The sequence below is a fragment of the Tachysurus vachellii genome, chromosome 2 (genome assembly GCF_030014155.1).
Source record: "Tachysurus vachellii isolate PV-2020 chromosome 2, HZAU_Pvac_v1, whole genome shotgun sequence".
NCBI lineage: Eukaryota > Metazoa > Chordata > Actinopteri > Siluriformes > Bagridae > Tachysurus > Tachysurus vachellii.
In genome coordinates this window covers 16299564-16315813 of record NC_083461.1, presented here as the reverse complement: position 1 = coordinate 16315813, position 16250 = coordinate 16299564, and the positions used below count along the sequence as shown (strand labels likewise).

The following is a 16250-nucleotide window of genomic DNA, read 5'->3' as shown; positions in this document are numbered from 1 at the left end:
CCCTCAGCTGCAGACGACATCTTGACCAAACCCTGCAAATCTCTAGGGTATTTGAAAAATCATGAAATAATACATTAATTACATTTCATGATCAAAGTCACTACATTTCACAGCAGCAGCAGTAGAAATGTCTAGTTCCAGCTTACCTGTGTATCTGCTGTTAGCTTTGAAACAGATGTCTTTTCTCCTACACAAACCCTTAATCAGCCTTAATAAGAACATCCAAAAGCAACAACGTGCTCTATGTGTCTCCAACCTTGTGGACAGTGTGTTTGATTTTGTACTCACTGTAATTAAAGTGAGGGAGGGGCCAGGAACTCAACAAATAAAGTCTGCATCCTGAGCAATACGTCTGTGAAATACTGTATACATCATGCGAGTGCTCTCCTGGATAGGATTTTTGGGGTTATTATAAAATAAAAATAAAGCTTGTTTGCTTTGTGTGAACATAAAGAATTTACATACACTGACAGCCACACTGACCACAGTGACCACACTGACAGCCTTTAACAAGTTGCTGTCAACTAGATAAAGCAAGTAGATAAACAGCAGCTGGTCTAACACAGCCCCGGGGAGAGACGTCACAAAAAGCCGGTAAACCAACACAAGTGTTGTCTATGTACCCTGTAGTAATAGCTAATGTGGAGACATATCAAGTCAAGGATGAAATTCTGTATACGATCATATCAACAACTAATCACACACACACAGCAAATGAGTAAATACTGTTTATTTCATGTAAATCTAGACCGTAGCCATATGTAACTATGGCCTGTCTAAACAAACACCAGAGAAACTTGAATTAACAAATATGGATCAATTTGAAAAAGAAAAAAAGAAATGATTTAATTGCAGACACTTTTCAGACAGATGCTTTTTTCTGTTTCTTTTGTTGGTTTTTGGGTACTTTTTTGCCCAGTGTCTTCTGTCCTTGCTTCGGCTTTGTCACTCTTTTTTTCGTAGCTGGCTTGGCCACTTTCTTTGACCCTTTTCTGGATGCGGCCTGCAGAATAAAAAAAACAAAAAGTTAACAGCTTTATACAATACATACGCATCAGGAAAACCTGACAAACAATAAATACAGCACAGTGTGATTAATTTTCTATGCATTCCTGACTCCTGTCGACCGGAAAAAAAAAAGTCTAAAAAACTTCTACAAAGATGGAGAAAATAATATACATGTTGGAGAACGTCCACTTCACTCTTTTGCATGTGTACAGTATGTGTTAGGACTGTGTTTATATTTTGCAGTAGTTGCCCAGAGGTTTAGACATTGGACATGATTTATAAACCCAGCTCCATCAAGCTGCCACTGTTAACCCTATGCTATGTATAAAATGAGATCTTTTTAAAAATGAAGTATGGTGTAAAAATGTAAAATATATAAATATGTATGTATGTATGTATGTATATATATATATATATATATATATATATATATATATATATATATATATATATATATATACATACATATACATACATATACACACACACATGCATACATACATATATATATATATATATATACATACATACAAGTTTACAAGACTTACCTCCACCTTAGGCTTTTTACTAGGGGACTCAATAGGTACCAGCTTTGGCATGTCCTCCTCTTCCTCAGCTTTTTCTTCACCATCAGACTCAACAACCTGCTCAGCTTTTCCTTCTTTAGCATCATCATTGTTCACTTTAGAATCTGATTTCTGTTTGCTCTGCTTCCGCTTTTTACCCTGTAAATCAAGTAAAATATCAGTTAGTTATTATGACACTGTTCTTTGCTCATTTTTTATACTTTAAAGTTTTGAACAAACGAGATAAGGCAGTTTGAGGCCAAGACCAGTGACTACATAACATTCATGAAGAAATTCCCAGGACAATGCTATATCTAATCATGTCTTTGAGACAAACTGCGCTGAAGACATCTCCAGTGCAAGTGAAAAATCTTCAAATTATTGTGACTCAATTAAAGCAAAGAGACACTTGCCTTTGCTAATCTGGCATTCTTCCGCTCCTCCTCCAGCAGCGTCAGGTGGCTCAGATCAGAGGTGTAGATGGGAAGAGCTATAGAGGTGTGACTTTTCAGGTGGATGATTTTGATGCTTTTTCCCTTCTGTTCAAATAATAAATGAAAGCAATCAAGGACATGAGTACACCTTCAAAGTTAAAAGACGAGAATCAGTATCCAACCCATTCCATGTATAAAAGCCCCCAACTCACCAAATGTAACTTTTGAGAAATGGTGTTAACCGCTGTGACTATGTTCTCAACAATCTCATCTGTGGTCATCCTCGAGTGTGCTACACGCACCAGGCTAATAACACAGGAATAATAGATCAATAAGCACAATGGATAATAGGAAAGTTAACTCAAACATTCATGTTTCAGAGGTTGTAGGGACAAGCTCCAATGGACAGAGACTCATCTGGATACGCTCTGAGTTACTCTGGCACCATGTTAACCCTGATCCAACACCAAAGCAGCTGGAACGAGTTTGCTGGAGTGCCGTTTGTTGACAGTAAACAGGAAACTGTGACTTTACCAACAGGAGCCTTTTTTGTTGACGCTGAGGGTTGTGCCCTGAACAAGCCGATCCAAATCTCTGGCCAGGTGTTTGCTCCTCAGATCCACTGACAATGGAGCCCTAAATGTACAACCAGACTATTAATGTCAGACGAATGACGATGTTGCATCAATTATGCAATACAGCAAAGAATTAGAATACATCTTTAAACAAGGACAGCTGATTGTGGAATAACTAACATAATTCTACAGTTCTTTACTACTACATAAACCTAACATTATACTTACATCATAATCTTTAAAGGCATTGTGATAAATTCAAGTTGCCAGAATGTTGAATGAAAGGGACTGTTTCAGAAATGCAATCTTTTCCTGCACCATGAGAACTGTTTGTTTTGTAAAGCTGCATTAAAAATCCATTTCTGGGACAAACCTATAAAACTGTGCATGAAGTGCACCAAGCTCATGACCTGAGGTGAACTGAAACGCTCTGGCTGCACACTTTCACCATGTTTGCCACTGAAAGAGAGCTGGACACAGAGCCAGTGTAAAATTTGGTGGTGGACCATTTTGTGGCTCTAGAAATCTTGTACAGATTGAAGGCATCAAGAATTCTGCCAAGTACCACTATAGTTTAGTCCAAATATATTAAAAAAAATCTGACTTGTGGTAGGTACACGTTTTATATGGAGATTTTGCTGGTTGGGTCTTTCAATTTTGTCTAGCGTGACTATCTGGACTAATGACAGTGACAATTGTGGGCCTGCTCATGAGCTTAATGAAGAATGCCATTTTTTTTCCTCTTAGCATTAATTCAAAGTCTAATCAAATTACAAACACTTTAGCCAAGACAGTAAATCATCTTACTTTTTCCGCAAATAAAAATGTTTCCCAATGTGGGAAGGTAAGCGACGGCGAATGCGTGCGTCTGCGAGAAAGATGTCAAAGTTGCCGAGCAGTCTCCTCTTGGCTTCAAATGGCTTATGTTCAGTCTTCAGTACTTTGAAAGGAATCACCTACCAAAAAAGAATGAGAAAATTAAGTCAAATATTTAAACATCTCCTGTAGCCCAATCCATTCAAATGTTGCCGGTTTTCAATCCCAGGTCTAAAGACTAGATGCATTGCACTGGTTAGTGTTTTCTCTGACCAGTTTATTAAATCAGTAATTAATGGATGACTTTATATTGATGTGTTATAGCAGAAGAATCTCAGAAAGTGCAGGGCTTTAGGATTGTAAGTGAGAACCTTGGCTATGGACTGTTTCAGAGGTAGTAGGGACGAGCTCCAACAGTGACAGAAGCTCATCTGGATATACTCTGAGTCACTCTTGCACCACTTTTACCCAAATCCTCCAATGAAAGAGGACAGGGTTTGCTGGAGTGCCAATTTATCCCATATTTCACACTACAAATGAAAAAAATCGCATACCTGAGGCATAAACTTGACCCCACTCTGTGTGAGTAATTTCTTGTAGAACCTTTCTGTCTGATCTGGAGTCATGTTGGGTTCATCCCTCGTGAAAAGGCAAACCTCGACGGACTCGTTGTGGAGAGCATGAGGCAGAGGACTGAGGAAATTAGCAGGACATTGGTTAAATATATACAGCTTAACGAGATTCATGTCAAAGCAAAAAACTGTAAATCTGTATGCCACAAGACAGCTGAAAACAGAAACCATGATGGTATGCTTTCTGATTCACTATTCAATTTTAAACACAGTTTAGAGCAGGAAAAAAGCCAAGAGAAACGTACATGCGAATGGTCTGCTCTTTACTGGGGATCTTCCAAAAAGTAAGAAGAAGACACATTTGTTGAGTTTCATCGAGAAGCGTCTTACTCGAGGTGCTCTTCAAATAAGCCTGCAATGCCTGCACAGCTTTCTTCACCTGCAATCAATAGCCATTTTAATAATGTCTTTAATCTTAATAAAAAATGTTCTTAATAATGTTGCTAAATTACTAAACCCGCTTTAGATACTGAGCTGCTCAAGCAACATTCAGTCACTAAGGGTTTAAAAAAAGAAAAAGAAAATCAGCAAATTTAGTACAGACTACATTTAAAGAAACAGTTGTAAACAAATAAATAAAACTATTTCATATTGCTTGATTACTCTGACCGGGTTGAGGTAAGTGTGTATTTAACTCAAAGTTTATTTATTTTTCATGTCAGCATCATCAGACTCACAGCTCCATGTGGGGAACAGGAACATGTTTTTTTTATTTCTGTTCCTTTATACATCACAATAATATAATGCTTGAATTTCCTCCTGCATCAATAAAGTATTTATCTGTCCATCTCATCTCATTCTCTGTTCAGTATCTTTACAGAACTATACAACATCCATACTGACTGTCACACACATACATAACTTTACTGTTATTTTCCTAATGTTGCAGTGACAGACTTGGAGTTTTATTTACAGCCAGATGTTGTACAGGAAGTGATTTCGAGCAGAATAAATGTTTGCAAGTTTACAGTTTATTTTGTGTAAAGGAATAAAAGCAACTTGTCTGTTAAAATGGTGGCCACAGCATGGAGTACTGTATGTAATCAGGCCTCTTATACTGACTCTAACCTGCTTCCTATTAAAGCTCCTTTTGAAAACCTCATTTTAGAAAAAAGTCATAAATATTTTCATTATAATTTGAATGAGTGTCTAAAGCCTTTGATAGTAAGCTGATTTCTCCAGAACCAAATAACTACGGAGTTCTTCACTACCAACATTAATCGTTTTAAAGGTGTGTGTGTGTGTGTGTGTGTGTGTGTGTGTGTGTGTGTGTGTGTGTGTGAGAGTGTAAGAAATTCCAGCAAACCTAAAAGGGGCAAAATGCTACATCATTTTATAATATATGCAATTAGCAAAATCCTCGTTAGCTACTTGGCTAAACGACTCAACGAGGCTACATTACATTTAGCTAGCTTGGTTCTTGGTTCTATGCCCTTTAAAGCCAAATGTTAATAAAAATAGAAGTATATACGAGCCGAACCGATTATTACATTTTATAAACATCTAAATTAAAGGAATAATACCTGAAACTGGTCCAGGGACACTTTATCTCCCACTGTGGGAGCCATGGTACACGTGTGTGATAGAAACGCAATGCGCATGCGTGAGATAGACTTCCTTATGTTTTAGGTGACGAAACCCGGCAAAATAAAATAAAATTAAATGTTTTCTTTCTTTAAAAAGGTAGATACATTATATTCCCTGACTAAAAAAATATGTAATTTAAATGTAATTTTAATTTAAATAAATTGAATCTTTAATATGTAAGTTGGGGGGGGCACGGTGGCTTAGTGTTTAGCACGTTCGCCTCACACCTCCAGGGTTGGGGGTTCGATTCCCGCCTCCGCCTTGTGTGTGTTTGCATGTTCTCCCCGTGCCTCGGGGGTTTCCACCGGGTACTCCGGTTTCCTCCCCCGGTCCAAAGACATGCATAGTAGGTTGATCGGCATCTCTGGAAAATTGTCCATAGTGTGTGATTGCGTGAGTGAATGAGAGTGTGTGTGTGTGTGTGTGTGTGTGTGTGTGCCCTGCGATGGGTTGGCACTCCGTCCAGGGTGTATCCTGCCTTGATGCCCAGTGACGCCTGAGATAGGCACAGGCTCCCCGTGACCCGAGGTAGTTCGGATAAGCGGTAGAAGATGAGTGAGTGAGTGAGAATATGTAAGTTCAGAATCAGAGAATCTTATCCTTCACATTGTCTCTAAACACCTTATGCCTTATAATTCATCTACATGAATAACCTTTAACTTTTGCATTCTTGAAGTACAGATTTATTATTTAACAGGTTTATTAAGAACCACTTTCTTATGGTCAAGAAATAAAAAGCTATTTTGGGAGATAATCTCTGAGGTCTTACACAACAATGCTTGTGTTGTTTTACTGTAATGGCTGCATTGAGTAGTCTATATAATATGCAGTTCCACTCATACAGTCCTAACAACAGCAAGTAAAGCAGGACATTTTAAGAATCCCTATATACTAGACATAATATTGGCCTTTAATAATCAGTGGTGTCTTTTAAAAACAATGTTACATAAGCCTGCATTTTTATGACCACTAGGGGCCGCTAGTGAGCACTACCATTTTACACCAAAGCTGGCTGGAAATCTTTGACCCTTCATGGAGCTTCTTCTCGCCAACTATATAATTTAATACTAAATAAGCATTTACTAATTAAGTACATTAAAAAGTTAATTAAAGCGACAGATATTGGGAGTTAAAGATTTAAATCACCAGCAAAGGGAAACTAGCATCAACAGTAGAAGCAAATTCCTTATACATTAAAAGCCAATTTCAAAATAAAAGTTCAATAAGGAGGTAAGTAAGGAGATGTGAATTCCCTTCATATCACCAGATATACCAGCTAGCAGTTCTGCTTTATCAAAAGTTTTTGGAACGTGTCATTTTGGTTCCTCACACTTTTATGGTCATATCTTTGCAGAACATTTAGTTTTCCCTAGAAAGCTTGTTTTCTGAAACATCCCTTTGCACTGGGTTCCCAAACACCTGTGCACCAGCATTTATAAGCATTATGCGCACACATACATATTGCATGTGTGCATAAGCCTGATTTATAAGTCCAGCGGAGAGATCCATGTGACAGGGCAGTGCAGAAGAACTGATATAAACATGTCATAGTGTCTGATTAGTTCAATTATCATCAAAACACCAACTGAGGGAGTCTTCAGAATGGTGCCCATGGTGGTGAATGCCTCACTGAGACACTGAATTTAAGCAGGGGTCTTTACCCAAAGCTGAAGGATTTAACAGACAATCATGTCTGATTAGGGATATAGCATGAATTCAATATGCATAAAAAGCCAACAATAAAGAGGAGATGATCAATTTGTGTTTTTATTTTGTTGGATAGTTAATGCTGACATTGCCACAGAAGTATGTAAAACTGGATCAGATGCTGAGTAGTGTGAGAAACTGTAACATCACAGTTCCTTTATTTTTTTTATTCGAATACGATTACTTTTAGATGAAGCAATGACTAGTTATTGTGTGCATAAGCCTGATCCTGTTTCATTTACAGCAGGCTACAATTAATAATAATATTTGCTTGAAATTGCGCATTTCTTCAAAAATTGCTAGTCATTTCCTGAAATGCATGCGCATAGTCCATGTCACTTTACTGATTTCAAAAAGAATAAACTAAAAGATCTGCTCTAGGAGAAGACCAGAACGATATCAGATATGCAAAGAGAAATCATAACCAAAGCCTTAACATAATGTTGGAAGGATCCAAGCTGTTCCAGTGCTCATGTCCTCAAGCAGTGTAAAACTGTAAAAACACTGAAAAGAAGACAATGATACAAACTGATTACATACATGGACCCCAGAGCAGTACTGGTGGGGTTAGACTTGGGGGGGGTGAATGGAAGGGAAAAAAAAATTCACACTCAACCAATTATACAAGTCTAACTATCGATACAAGTTTGACCTTGGTGAAGATTTCTGATCACACTTTCATAATAAATCTATGTCCGCTGTCAGTTCCAGATTGCTTAAGGACAGCTAACAAAGGAATGGCTTAATCCTTCAAACACGAGGGCAGTTAAAAAGCCAATAGTCTCTAACACGATTGCATCCATTTTGTCATTGTATATGGGCCTGTGGAAATGGGTTGGCTTTAAAATTGGGCTACATGAGTGGCATAGCTGAGCTCTCAATATGAGAAAGCTGTCACACTGAGCTTTTTTCTATAATATTGTTCTTCTTAAAACATACTGTCATGTTGTTATTGTCCTTTTTCAAATGTTTCTCTTAGTTTTATCCACAATAAGAGAATGGAGCGGATTGGAGGAATCTGGTTGGTATTGTTGCTGCATCCTTCCTCCTAATCCACAGTGGAGCAGATCAGTCCTTCAGTGTGAAATCAGTCCTTCTCTGGCACCAACTTCAGCACCTTGCCGATAGCAATGGTTTTACCTGCAAAGAAAAATTTCAGACTTTCGTGGACAACTGCATTCACCACACATTCAGGTGATTTCAACAATAAAACCCCCAAATTGGTTAAAGACAGAATGAGTAGTATATCATATAACTTATTATCCTTCTGAAGTTAACAAACCAATACTTTTGGCATTCTCACCACAGTGTGAAAAGGGCATAGAAGCAAAGGCGCTATTGATCCAAGTTAATAAGCTCTTACCTTCGTCCCTCAGAGTGAAACGGCCCATCTGCGGGAAGTCTTTAAACGTTTCTAAGCAGATGGTTCCTGCTGTTCGGAGACGGGCAATGCACACTTGGTCTTGTTTGACAAAGCGAGGACGCGTCTTGCTCTTCTCTCCTGTCTTCTTGTCCACCAAACAGATTAAGGCCTTCAAGCAAAAGCATTTATTTAACGCATAATAAATACAGAAACATATTTTCTACATCCAACAAGAAGAAAGCCACCAGGTCCTTACTGTTATCTGAACTTCTTCTATGCAAGTATGGATATGAAGGACTGCATTGTAACCTGGACATATAATGGATTTGTGTTCAATAATGACAATCTGTAAAACAACAACAGCAAAAAAAAAAAATCCATTAAGTACGAGGAATGAAGACAAAAACATGGGAAGCTGTTTATACAACTAGCAACTACAATCAGCGCCCTACCTGGGCGTCAAACGTACGCCCTGAGTGGCAGAGATTCTCTGCATTGCATAAGATGAAGCCAGGAAGAATCTCCTCTTCTTCAATGCCTTTGAGACGGAGCTTCAGGTTCTCTCCAGGTCCTGCGTCATCTGTCTCTACGTCATCGGACAGTAGGCTCAGTACCTCTACAGTGTGCTGGAAAATCACCGCACATCACATTTACCCGCTGACATCCTTGATTTTAAATTTTTGGAGAATTTGAGAACTTATATTATTGCTTATAATCTTACCCTATTTGGCATCATGATAAGTTGTTGTGCTTTGCTAATAGTCCCTGATTCCAGTTTGCCAAGAACCACAGTGCCCATGTCCTGAAGAGAAAATGAAGAGAAAAAAAGGAGTCTGTGAGTGTAATGTCTGAGAGTTTACACAGATTCATCTTTATGTCTCTGGCTTGAGACACCTCTCTACCAGCATAAAACTTATTATACAATATTAGTGATTTATATACTCACTGTGATGGAAAATTTGCCAACTTCTACTTAAGGAACATCCCAAATTCCTCACATTGAATAATGCAGACTCACCTTTGTAATTTTCATTAATAAAAAGAACTCAAATGACTAATTTTCCCATTTGACTGTGTTTGGATGTATGGTGAACCATTAAGTGAACATTTATTTTTATTACTTGTTGTCATGGGTGTGTTTAATGCCATTACAATTCACTTTTTACAGGTGGAGTTGTGTGATAAAGTGACACAATCTCAGCCATATGTTTTTATTTGCTTCTGGTACATGCTGATGTTCTACTTTCACAAACCTTTTGCTCAAATGACCTTTCAACATCCGAAAAATACTCTGTGTAAACTAATATTATTCACAGAATCGTTTCTTTTCAAGTAGGACAATCTCAACATATACACACAAAATCAAGCCTATATTTATACTGTTACAAATAAATATCTAGAAAAATGAGCTTTACCCTGTACTTATCTACAATAGGCAATCTGATGGGACCATCAGTTGATCGGTTGAAGTTTGGCAAGCTGTCCAGATGTGGAATAAATGGTAAACCCCTAAAATAAAAAAAGAATTCATTCATACAATAGAAATGGATGCATTTGCTAAAATTCAGTATTATACCTGTTACTGTTATCATCACTGTGCAAATGATTGTATGAGTATCTGTAAACACTGCTGTGAGGAGAAGGTTAGCAGACAGTACAGAGAAACCGAAACATAATCTTATGAATTAGATAAGTGTGGCATCATTAGGAATGAATCTCACAACACTTCTGAATCCACTTGTTTACTGTTCCACGATGTAGGTTGGAGTGTTATAAGCTTCACTTACGTGTACCAGGGGCACATCTCAGAAGGCTCCTTTAAGTTGGCTCCTGTCAGTCCAGAACAGGGCATAAAGTGGATGTCTTTCTTTGGATTAAAGCCCACCTTCTTTAAAAATGGCACTAATTTCTCTTTACATTCCTCATATCTATCATATAATAGAGAAAAGATGGTTTAGTAAAATGCCACTGAATGACCTTGTGTCAAAATCTGAACTCTCATATTTCACTTTGAGGCTGCTATGCCGTTAATTTCACTATTGACATGAAAACGTGATTTATTTACCTATCCAAGCTCCAGTTCACTGTAGGATCGTCCATTTTGTTAATGAGGACTATCAGGTGTTTGACTCCAGCTGTTTTGGCCAACATGGCGTGTTCACGGGTCTGACCACCCTTTTCGAAGCCTGTCTCAAACTCGCCCTTTCTGGCAGAGATAACCTGAGAAGACGGAATAAAAGAATAAATTCACTAAAAACAAGAATGAAAATATCTGCAAAAAAAAAAAACAAGGTGGGAGGAAAAAACAAACTGAAGCCCTGATAACCTTTATAGAGATTGTGAGGCTGACAGATAAATCAATAGTTTGCTGCAACAAAAGTGAACAGAATTCCTGACATTTTACTGAAAGAAGATAAAGACCTCACATATTTAGCAAACTAGCAGAGATTCAGTCTCCTGACTACAACCTGGATATTTCACCTCCCACACAGTAGCAGACGTACAGCATCTACGCTGTCAGCAGTAAAATATCTAGAATTGTAAGAAACTAACCAGCACTGCCAGGTCAGCCTGTGAGGCTCCACCAATCATATTGGGCACAAAGCTTTTATGGCCCGGGGCATCCAGGATGGTAAAGTGCTTTTTCTCAGTTTCAAAATATGCTCTTCCTACTTCTACTGTTTTCCCCTTGTCTCTCTCCTCCTGGTTGGTATCTAATGCCCATGAGAGATACCTGTAAAGAAAATGTATTCAAATATGATAAAAATGTAACTGAGCAGCTACAAGAACATTACTAACAAAAATGTCTGAATAAATGACAAAGTATTTTTACCATGTCTCCCTGTTCTTTTCTTTTGCTTCCCTTTCATATTTCTCCAGGGTCCGTTTGTCCACCATGCCGGTTAAATACCTAAAAGAAAAAGCTTAGTGTAAATACCTTACAGATTAGCTCATTTAATGAACAGGTTTTAAACAGAAAACGTAAAGGCCGCTTGACTCACATGATCTGGCCACCGATTGTTGACTTGCCAGCATCTAAAACATAAAAACAGAAGAGAAACACGATAAAATTGTGAAAAAACAATAATAATAAAGGTAGAAAAATGAAGTGGCTTCTTTGGAGATAGTGTACACAGACGTACCAACGTGTCCAATGAATACAACATTAACATGTTCTTTCTTTGGGGCATCTGGGAGAGGAGGAGGAAGTTTAGGGGCAGGCATTTCCTCATCCTCCTCCATCATCATCTCATCTTGGGCTTCTTCCCTAGCAGATCCAATCTCCTCCATCGTTCCACCTGCTGCCTCCACCTCATCTGGTTCACCCTTCTCCTCCCACGACTCGGCAGTGCCAGTATCTGTTTCTCCATTCTCCACAGCAGCTGGAGGCACAATGACACCAGCTTTAACATGATATCATTTATTTATTTATATTTTTACAAAGTTTTGTGTATGATATACAACGTGTATCTTAGCAAGCAGATTTTGTAAGTTATTCTACTGTTACTGACTCATTATAGTTGTTTTATTTCCAACGTGTCTCCTATCCATTTACATATACAGCCTTCTTACTGGAGTGAATAAATGACACCAGAGTCTACATTCAGCATTGTTGCGGTTTGAGTAGAAAGCGGATCAGAGATTTATCTCTATCTGCTGTGAACCAGAATAATTAAGCACTTACATGACAAGCTGTGGGACGAGACACACCTACCACTGCATATCAACCTGTAGAGCAGGTCTGGTGTTGGGTGATGGAACAGCACAATGAAAATGCACGTTCAACTACTGGACTATCATTGCTCTTGCAAGAGCTGCTTAATTTAATAAAAAATTATGTTTTGGTTCTCAGGCGCAAGGTGGCAAATGTGACCATCGTAAGTGAATAATAAAGGCAGATTGGGGAGTAAGTGTTTGCTGGCATTGGTAACTCCATGTATACAAACATATTTAATATGTCTGAGAAATCCAGGGCAAATTGTAAGCAGTTTATTTAGATGCTCTGTGAACTGGATGTAGACAGATTTAATAATAAAATCTTTTTTTAGTCTTGGCCATTTCCTACCTATCAGCCAGTTCTCCCTTTTAATGGGACAGCTAACAACCAGGAAAGGCAAAGGCCTATCACATGCTTCCTCCGAGGCACATGAAGCCAGTGCACCACATTTTTTCAAACTCAAAGCAAAATACCATCTACCCACATCTGTATATTTGAGCTTACAGATGCCCTCGATTGTTTAGTGTCTCTGTGACTGATGGGAGACAGAGAGAATACCAACCCTACCTCCCGAGGAGCATGGCCAGTATTGCTCTCTGGGACTTTTAAGATAAGAATATATTTGTGCTCCTCTATCTGTAGGACACAAAACCTCACTAAATAAACGGTCCTTACTGTACAAAGTACTGTTCATGATAAGACTGTCTACTTATCAGACATCACTAAGCAAAGAGTTCTGTAACTGTTCAATAAAGATCAGCAAACATGTCATTCTGGTTATGAATATCACACTGCTGTTTTTTATGAGAGCTTCAGTCCCTGGCTGTAGGTGCAGGAGTTGAGCAGCGACAAGGCATGAAACCTGAGCATGTACAGTCTGTTACATGAGCCAAGCTGCACAACATCCAGTTGGTCTCTATATAGCTGAACTAACACTAATGGCAGTACAACACCATAATTGGTAGAAATACCAGTTCTCTAATTTGTACTAACTGACTTGAACGTTAGCTCTGTTCACTTTAAATTGCAATATATTTAAAGTTAAAGCATACTTACCTACTGGCTCAGAAACCTCCATGTTGGTAACCGTGTCTGGACCTAAAGAGAGAACAACATACTGCTTAAACTGTATGATAGTTTCTGTTAAGTTTTCAGAGCACAAGATGCATGCTGTTAAAATTAGATAATGTGCAAAATTCCCATGTGACATGCATAAATTCTTGCCCCGAAATCCTGGACTGGTATCAGATCCGATCTGTTTGTCAGGGTCACCATAATGTGGGTAAACAGGGGGCTTAAACAGGACTTTACAGAATATACATCTGACAGAATTTATCTGAACCGAGTAAATAAATCCCTGCTGTGTGTGTGTGTATGTGTGTGTGTAGAGTTAGACATAAAGAAACAAAATCTGGCAGTGGACATAATGGACATTGTTACTCACCACTAACATTACTGACTAAATAATTACTGACATTACTTAGAAACAAAGGTACAATAAACTATAAACTGTACAAACACACAGTTTCAGTTGGGGACGCTGTAACCTAGTGGTTAATGAGCTGGATCACCAACCAGAAGGTTGTGATTTCGAGTCCCACTGCTGGGCCCCTGACCAAGGCCCCTAACCCTCAATTGCTCAGTTGTATAAAATGAGATAAAAGTGTAAGTCGCTGTGGATCAGGACGTCTGCTAAACGCTGTAAATGTAGATACAGTACAGTAATCACTGGAGTCCACAGCTGACGTCGTCTTTAGTAGCCATTTTCCCCCCAACACAAAATAAACAGGACACGTTAACACAAAACACCACTTTCATTAAACTCTTTAATAATTATTATACACATACATACACGAATTAGTGCGCTAACTGTCACAATTCTGTAAAATCTCCCGGTTTGTCAAACCCCTGACAGCTGTTCAGCGTGGCAGCTAAAGCTAACTAGCTCACTGCAGACTGCAGCTTTTCCCTGAAACGATCAGTTTGTTAGCACCGAGCAGGACCGTGTGTGTGTGTGTGTGTGTGTGTGTGTGTGTGTGTGTTTACCGTGGGACCCGGTGCTGTGTGGGGACGCTCTGGGTACAAAAGAGGGTACAAACTCTGGTGCGTTGACGTTGAGGCCGATGAAGGCAGACTGGAGTTCGGTGTCCGCTTGGGCCTCCACATCGTCCTCCTCCCAGCTCTCAGGCGCAGAGTCTCTCTGGTCCATAGCGAGATCCGACTACAGCCGCTTGTCCACGATACACAGTTACACCCGGACACCTTCACCTTCTCTTTACCTGCTCCAGAGAACCGTGTGTGTGTGTGTGTGTGTGTGTGTGCAGAAGAGTGAGCGGATTTACAACATGAACCTGCTGCTCTTCCGCTCCCACAGTGCGGACACGGTGCGTTCAGTGTGAAGCCAGACACGATGGAGCAGGATAACGACCACCAAATGAATAGTTCTCATCATGAAAAACTCTTTAACACGTTTATACGTCAACTCTAAACTCAAAAGCTGATTGTGCGGTTCACTAACAGGTCTTGTAAAACGTCTTGTAGAAAACCTACATGAATTCTGTGTTTATAAATTAAACCCTTATTCTGAAAACGTTTCATTTGATAGATTTTGTAGGGAAGAATGTACCCCTTGTTTTTCCCACATGTATGTAGTTGAAATGAACAGAAGACCTGTTATATCCAAAGGAAGCTTTAAACATGTGTGATGCTTTTAGAGATTTGACTTATTTTCAGTACAGCACACTGTTGCTCTGTTATTTTTTTTTTTGTATTTCATCTGTGATTCTCCTTTTCTTTTTGGCATGAATAACATCACACTGTCAGTTAAGGAAGTCTGGTCTGCCACAGGAGCTGTTGTTGCAGTTCTACACTGCAGTCATTGAATCTGTCCTCTGCACATCCATCACCATCTGGTTTGGTGCAGCAACAAAACAGGACAGGAACAGACTACTCCCCCTGCCCACTCCCCAGGACTTGTACTGTACCATACAAGAACCAGAAACCGGGCAGGAAAAAATCACTGGACACAACCTCTTTCAGCTCTTCCCTTCTGGCAGACGCTACAGAACTTTGTTTACCAAAACTGACAGACACAGGAACAGTTTCTTTCCCAAGGCAATCACCCTGATTAATGACTCACCATAATTATATTCACTCCTTCATATCTATATGTACTGCATCATCGGACCTGTCAGTCATCACATCATCCGTATATGTTACACACATTACTGCTGCTGTATATTGTACAAAAGCATAATATTTCACAATACTGTAATTTGCACTACCATGCATTTCTCACACTTTATCTACATAACTGATCAGTCGTATATTCTGTATTCATATTTAATACTCGTACTGTCTATATTGTCTCACACCATCTGTATTGTTTTGTATAGTCTGTTTTTGTCTTGTATATTTAAAGCTAAAGTGTTATTTATGTCTGTACTTTTGAGAGTCACAACAGCTGGAACCAAATTCCTTGTGTGTGTCGACACACTTGGCCAATAAACCTGATTCTGATCAGTATCATAAGTGTCACAGACAAATTTCTTGGTCCTTTGTTGGAGAAAAAGGTTCAGCAGGGCTTTTATCATCACTTCTGTGATCAGGCTTGCATCTCCAGTGCATTAAAGCGAGGCTCCTTAGACTCTTTAGTCTACACCCAGACAGACCACCTTGATTTGGATGTTATGATGTTCATCATGTTTACTCGTTTTTCTCTGATTTATGTAAACAACAGGATTTGTTTTACATGATGACATAAATGAATACATCCCAGCAGACTAAAAACGCTAATATATGGGATTAAAATCTTTATTGATATATCGAAATAAAAAAATATCAA

At 38.9% G+C, this 16250-nt stretch overlaps 2 protein-coding genes and 2 non-coding genes across 4 annotated transcripts; all 4 read right to left on the bottom strand.

The window, feature by feature from the left end:
- Positions 1-715: 715 nt before the first annotated feature.
- Positions 716-5648, bottom strand: rsl1d1 (ribosomal L1 domain containing 1). Its single transcript, XM_060859976.1, has 9 exons — positions 5555-5648; positions 4277-4410; positions 3954-4092; positions 3391-3539; positions 2543-2644; positions 2221-2314; positions 1988-2113; positions 1557-1733; positions 716-1003 (listed from the first exon to the last, which is right to left on the bottom strand). The coding sequence occupies exons 1-9, from the start codon at positions 5630-5632 to the stop codon at positions 863-865; spliced, it is 1140 nt and encodes a 379-aa protein (XP_060715959.1). The 5' UTR covers positions 5633-5648; the 3' UTR covers positions 716-862.
- LOC132842059 (small nucleolar RNA SNORA55) lies at positions 2378-2506 on the bottom strand. Its single transcript, XR_009647985.1, has one exon. It is a non-coding gene; the product is annotated as a small nucleolar RNA SNORA55 (small nucleolar RNA).
- On the bottom strand, positions 3781-3908 carry LOC132842060 (small nucleolar RNA SNORA55). The gene has a single exon (XR_009647986.1). It is a non-coding gene; the product is annotated as a small nucleolar RNA SNORA55 (small nucleolar RNA).
- Positions 5649-7365: 1717 nt separating the features above from the next.
- On the bottom strand, positions 7366-14797 carry gspt1 (G1 to S phase transition 1). Its single transcript, XM_060859965.1, has 14 exons — positions 14453-14797; positions 13463-13504; positions 11832-12071; positions 11691-11724; positions 11522-11599; positions 11242-11422; positions 10754-10908; positions 10476-10616; positions 10104-10197; positions 9410-9490; positions 9141-9314; positions 8945-9034; positions 8689-8857; positions 7366-8465 (listed from the first exon to the last, which is right to left on the bottom strand). The coding sequence occupies exons 1-14, from the start codon at positions 14613-14615 to the stop codon at positions 8413-8415; spliced, it is 1695 nt and encodes a 564-aa protein (XP_060715948.1). The 5' UTR covers positions 14616-14797; the 3' UTR covers positions 7366-8412.
- Positions 14798-16250: the final 1453 nt, after the last annotated feature.

Excerpts from the sequence above, each read along its gene's own strand:
- rsl1d1 (XM_060859976.1), bottom strand. The coding sequence starts at position 5,632 with ATGCGCATTGCGTTTCTATCACACACGTGTACCATGGCTCCCACAGTG. Across the intron at positions 4,411-5,554 it reads TGTCCCTGGACCAGTTTCAG|GTGAAGAAAGCTGTGCAGGC; the intron begins GTATTATTCCTT and ends TATTGATTGCAG. Across the intron at positions 4,093-4,276 it reads AAAGAGCAGACCATTCGCAT|TCCTCTGCCTCATGCTCTCC; the intron begins GTACGTTTCTCT and ends TAATTTCCTCAG.
- gspt1 (XM_060859965.1), bottom strand. The coding sequence starts at position 14,615 with ATGGACCAGAGAGACTCTGCGCCTGAGAGCTGGGAGGAGGACGATGTG. Across the intron at positions 12,072-13,462 it reads GGAGGTTTCTGAGCCAGTAG|CTGCTGTGGAGAATGGAGAA; the intron begins GTAAGTATGCTT and ends TTGTGCCTCCAG. Across the intron at positions 11,600-11,690 it reads ACAATCGGTGGCCAGATCAT|GTATTTAACCGGCATGGTGG; the intron begins GTGAGTCAAGCG and ends TTTTTCTTTTAG.